This window comes from Scylla paramamosain, chromosome 1 (assembly GCF_035594125.1).
Source record: "Scylla paramamosain isolate STU-SP2022 chromosome 1, ASM3559412v1, whole genome shotgun sequence".
NCBI classification, from domain to species: Eukaryota; Metazoa; Arthropoda; class Malacostraca; order Decapoda; family Portunidae; genus Scylla; species Scylla paramamosain.
In genome coordinates, this window is record NC_087151.1 from 40,272,693 (window position 1) to 40,277,692 (window position 5,000).

At 41.6% G+C, this 5,000-nt stretch overlaps 1 protein-coding gene across 2 annotated transcripts in view; it reads right to left on the minus strand.

Moving 5' to 3' along the window:
• LOC135105537 (glutamate receptor ionotropic, delta-2-like) overlaps positions 1 to 5,000 on the minus strand; it is a 30,171-nt gene that overhangs the window by 10,938 nt on the left and 14,233 nt on the right. The window contains exons 2-5 of one of the 2 annotated variants that reach the window (XM_064013752.1): positions 2,877 to 3,292; positions 1,258 to 1,754; positions 1,069 to 1,157; positions 755 to 901 (exon numbers count right to left, since the gene is read on the minus strand). In XM_064013752.1, coding sequence (XP_063869822.1) covers positions 755 to 901; positions 1,069 to 1,157; positions 1,258 to 1,299 — 278 coding nt within the window. In that variant the 5' untranslated portion in view covers positions 1,300 to 1,754; positions 2,877 to 3,292. Of the gene's footprint in view, positions 1 to 754; positions 902 to 1,068; positions 1,158 to 1,257; positions 1,847 to 2,876; positions 3,293 to 5,000 lie in introns of those variants that run through there. The other variant, XM_064013749.1, reaches the window with a different exon arrangement.

Below are 5,000 nucleotides of genomic sequence, written 5' to 3' on the forward strand. Positions count from 1 at the left end.
GGAATTTAGCGTACAAGATATATTTTCTATTGCGCTGTGATACAGGAGACGCTTTCCTGGGAAAACCTAAGCGACCTAAGTCAAAGCTTGCCAGAGAGGCTCCTGCCCACGCAAATCACCTTTTCTCATGCTGAAGTATCAGCAACTGAAATTATTATGAAAACAATAACTTTGTGGAAAACTAGCAGATACTTATACGGGGCGCCTGACGTGACAGTGAACCGCCGCTGGCTCATCACGCACCAGACGCACTGCTCTCACAAGCCACACCAATTGTGACCCCACCCTCCCCACTGTCTGTTTTATGTGTATTCGCAGTAGTACCCACACCGAGACTGTGTGTGAGTGTTGCTCTCAGAAACCAACCCGCCAAATGCTTTCATGACGTCAGGCGCGCCTCCAGCACCGCCAAGACGCCTTACTCGTGGCGCAGTGTCGGTGCTAGAAAAGCTTCAGATTTAGGAGATTTTCGAATATATATATATATATATATATATATATATATATATATATATATATATATATATATATATATATATATATATATATATATATATATATATATATATATATATATATATATATATATATATATATATATATATATATATATATATATATATATATATATATATATATATATGTATAGACACATACACTATACATACTTACATAGATAAATAGATACATAGAGGGAAATAGACAGATAAATATATAGACAGATGTAGATATAAATATGTCAGGCAAGACTGACCTTAAGGGGAAGACAATGGACCACCACCTTGGAGGAGGAAGTGGGTTCCTCAACATGACTGCAAACCCGTCCACTGTGTAGGGCACGCTGAAGTCAACGACGTGAAACTGTTCCATCGTGAAGGCCATCACGTTGATGCAAAAGTCCCTGCGAATTATCCACGAAAAGGTTCAGGAAATAAAATACATAAACGAAATAATACAAATAAAAATAAATTAATGAAGACAAGTAACAGACATGTAAATAAAATAAACATTTGAATAAACAACTGTTCATGCAAACGCAGCAATCAACAACAGTGGCTGCTGCCTAACCTTTCCTCCCTCTTCACCTCGCCGATCATGCCCCGCCAGGTTCCGTTACTCAGGTCGCCCCACATACCATCCTCGGGTTTTACGTATATCTGGTGCGAAGGAAAGCAATCCTCACATATATAATGCAACAATATAAATCAAATAAGTGATTTTGCCGTTAATAAAGTCAAACTACAATGTACCACTGACCTCGTACGTGAAATTGTAAATAGTTCCAATGTCGTTGAGCATGTTAATACCAATCCCATACGAGTCGTCTAACGTCTCGCCTGGAATGATATATGGAAAGTCATCGACCCAGCTGGAGAGGTGGAAGTGGTGGCCGTGAAAGGTGGAGAAGCGGTCAGGAAAGAGGGAACTGAACGAAGACGACGAACTTAAGTTTCCTCGCTGGACAATCTTGTTTCCCGGTTTAAATGTTTCGTAGGTGAGGATGCGGTAGACGGGCGTCCCCTCTGCCTTCAGGTGTGGCTGCAAGAGGGTGAGGAAGGAGGAGTGGCGAAGGGCTGGGGTGACCCAGGATCGTGGCCGCGTTCACTGACCAGTTGATGTTGAGGAGCAGGAGGTGTCGTGGCGCCCACGTGTATTCGGGCACCGATTCCAGGAAGTCCTCCACAGCATCTGGGTCGCCGAAATATAAGAAGGTGGACATAGAAGGCACTGTTGAAGTCCCCGAGCCACGCGGCCTGTGTCGAAGAGACATGCACTACTCGTATAAAGCCTCGAGGACCTGTCCACTTGCGGCCATCCTATTATCAAAAATTACTCCGACTTAGTGTAATCGATAAAAAAATGGATCACTAATCATTATATCTGAATAGTATAATACTGCAATTATGCCTTGAACATTTGCCAAAGAGCCTGATCCTACTAAGGGTCAAGCTTATCGTAAGTTATATATATCACACTTCTTATTATTTTTTATATAAGAGCGGCACTGGCCAAAGGCAATAAAGAGTTCGAAAAAAAAAAAAAAGGCCCACCAGAGTGCCCACTTCCTAAAAGAGGTCAAAGAGGATAATCCAAACTGGAGGATAAGTGTCTTGAAACCCCCTCTTGAAAGAGTTCAAGTCATAGGAAGCAGGAAATACAGAAGCAGACAGAGAGTTTCAGAGTTTACCAGAAAAGGATGAATGATTGAGAATACTGATAAACTCTTGCATTAGAGAGATGGACAGCAAAGCTGTTAGAGAAAGAAGAAAGTGTTGTGCAGCGAGGCCGCGGGAGGACGAGAGGCATGCAGTTACCAAGATTAGAAGAGTAGTTAACATGAACATAGAAGATAGCAAGAGATGCACCATTGCGGCGGTGAGAGAAATGTTGAAGACACTTAGTTAGAGGAAAAGAATTGGTAAGACGAAATGCTTTTGATTCCACCTTATTTAGATGAGCGGTATGAGCGGAACCTCCACATACATATGAGTGTACTCCATACATGGACGGATAAGGCTCCTGTATAGAGTTAGCACCTATGGTGGTGAGAAAAACTGGCGGAAACATCTCATAACGTCCAACTTCACAGAAGCTGTTTTAGCAAGAGATGAGGCGTGAAGTTTCCAGTTTAGGTTATCAATAAAGGACAGACCGAGGATGTTCAGCGTGTTGGGAGAAGGACAGATAAGTGTCATTGAAGAAGAGGGGATAGTTATCTGAAAGTTTATGACGAGATGATATAATTCATTTTTCGTACATTGAACAATACTAAGTTTTGCCTCTGTCCCATCTTATATCTTATGAAGATACGAGTACTATATAACAGTACTCGTATATCCCCCTGGGCCTCGCCTCACGCACGTACATACTCGTACCTCAATCACGCCTGGGTTCCCAAAGTCCGCGAGGATGAGCGGCACACCGAGGCTGGCCAGGACTCTCTGCAGCACACTCCCGGTGCTGGGCTGACCGTCATGAAGCACCACCACAAGGCTGTCCCGCCACCGCCACACTCATCGCGTCCTCCACAGCCTGAAGCACTAAGCGTGGCGGAAACACGTCCTTCGGGGGAGTCTGCCATTGCCCATGCTTCCGTCACCTTTCCGAAGCCTCGTTAGAACTGAACGCCCACTGGCGCACCAACGAAATCACAGCGCAGAAAATCCTCGTAACGTGTTGCAGCGAACAGCTCAGCTGCAGCCACTACCACCACCGTCATCATTACTATCACTATCACCACCCAGCAAGGTCACCATTCTTACGATGAAGGTCACCATCCTTTCATGGGATCCTGGAAAAAAAAATATATGATCAGTATACTTTTGTTCAAACATTGGGACTAACTACGAATTCGATAACTATTTTTTTGTGCTTTATCTTGCAACATTATCACGCGTTATACAACTGTACGAGTATGCCATCTCACTGAAAAAAAGGTTTAAAATCCCCAATCTACGGAACAGCAAGAATTCTTCAGGACTACTACGGGCTGGACTAGAGGAATAGTATGATAATGCTAGTTGTTTGTAAGTAGATTATATGTGTTCAGGCTTAACCTTCCTCTTGATACGTCATGGTGTGCCCGGCCAGCAATGGCCCGCCTACCATTCCTGCGCACTTTGAGTGACGCAGCTCAGTAGTCGCCTGTTGTCTGCAGAATCTATTGACCAATACAGAGTGCACGCTGCGACTGGGCGCTGCTGATAATCGTTGAGTTATAACTGACCTCCTGACCTCTGCCATGGTCTGACATATGACGTTGACGTGTGTCTCGAAAATGTCACAATTCGGTAAATATTATGAGCTCCACACGCTTCTTGCGTCCCCTTGAATTATTCAATTGAACCTTGAGCGAGTACCGCCGTCATATTGTTCACGCTAACCTTTGGTGTGGGCGAGGCGGACTGGTGCTACTCTAAAATTCATACTTCTCGGTTATGATACTTTAGTTCAGAGCACTTGCATGGCCAGACAAAGGCTTGAAATTCAATCCCGAAGCGCTGAGAAATCCAATTTAGTGCTGAAAGCATGGGGGAATATGATACGCTTTTTTAAGATTTTGCCTGTATACGTATTATTACCAGTTCGATGACTGGCGTGGAAGCGACAAATATATATACGTTAATCTTTTTTTTATTTATATATAGGAAAGTAGGTTTTGAATAAAGACGTAAAAAAAACACCACTCCCTTATTATATTGTTGATATTCAGTTAGAAAAAAAGAAAAAAAAAAAGAACCATGATTTTATAAGGAAACTCATTGTGTAAGGCAACCTTCGATTCATTTCTTCATGGTAAGTATATAATAGAAATAAGCGTTTTTCAAAATTTTATGTACCCCATGTGTACTTTTGCGGCGTCATCAGCCGTGGAGAATTTGACCGAAACGTCGCGTACATTGCCGGCAACTCACAAGGCATCACTTGCCTCATTCACTTGTAAACTAATCGACATTAAACACCTTAAGCGAAAGAAAAAAAATCGGATTATTCTTCATCACAAATCTGTAATCAATAACTTGAATGAGAATATTGTAGCGGCGGTTGATTGACTAAGTTGCTGCCTCGCCGTAACTTAATCAGCCAACTGGCGCCACAACTCGTAGATCATTCAGGCATTGACCATACCATTCAAGAGTAAATATTTTTTTCCTTTCTTTCTGTTTTTCTTTCTTCTGTCTCTACTTTACTTCACAAATGAATGTTACGTAACCGGAACAGGCTTAGAGATCACGTTATTACTGCTCAGTCCAATAAGGAGCCAGGGAAGATAACAGATTTGTAGATCGGGATGATAACTGGATACAGGTACCGTACATATATTATGTAAAGGGACTGCCTCGGTGAGGCCTACTGGTTTCTTATGTCTTATATTCTTATCTACAGTGAATATATATATATATATATATATATATATATATATATATATATATAAATATATATATATATATATATATATATATATATATATATATATATATATATATATATATATGTAT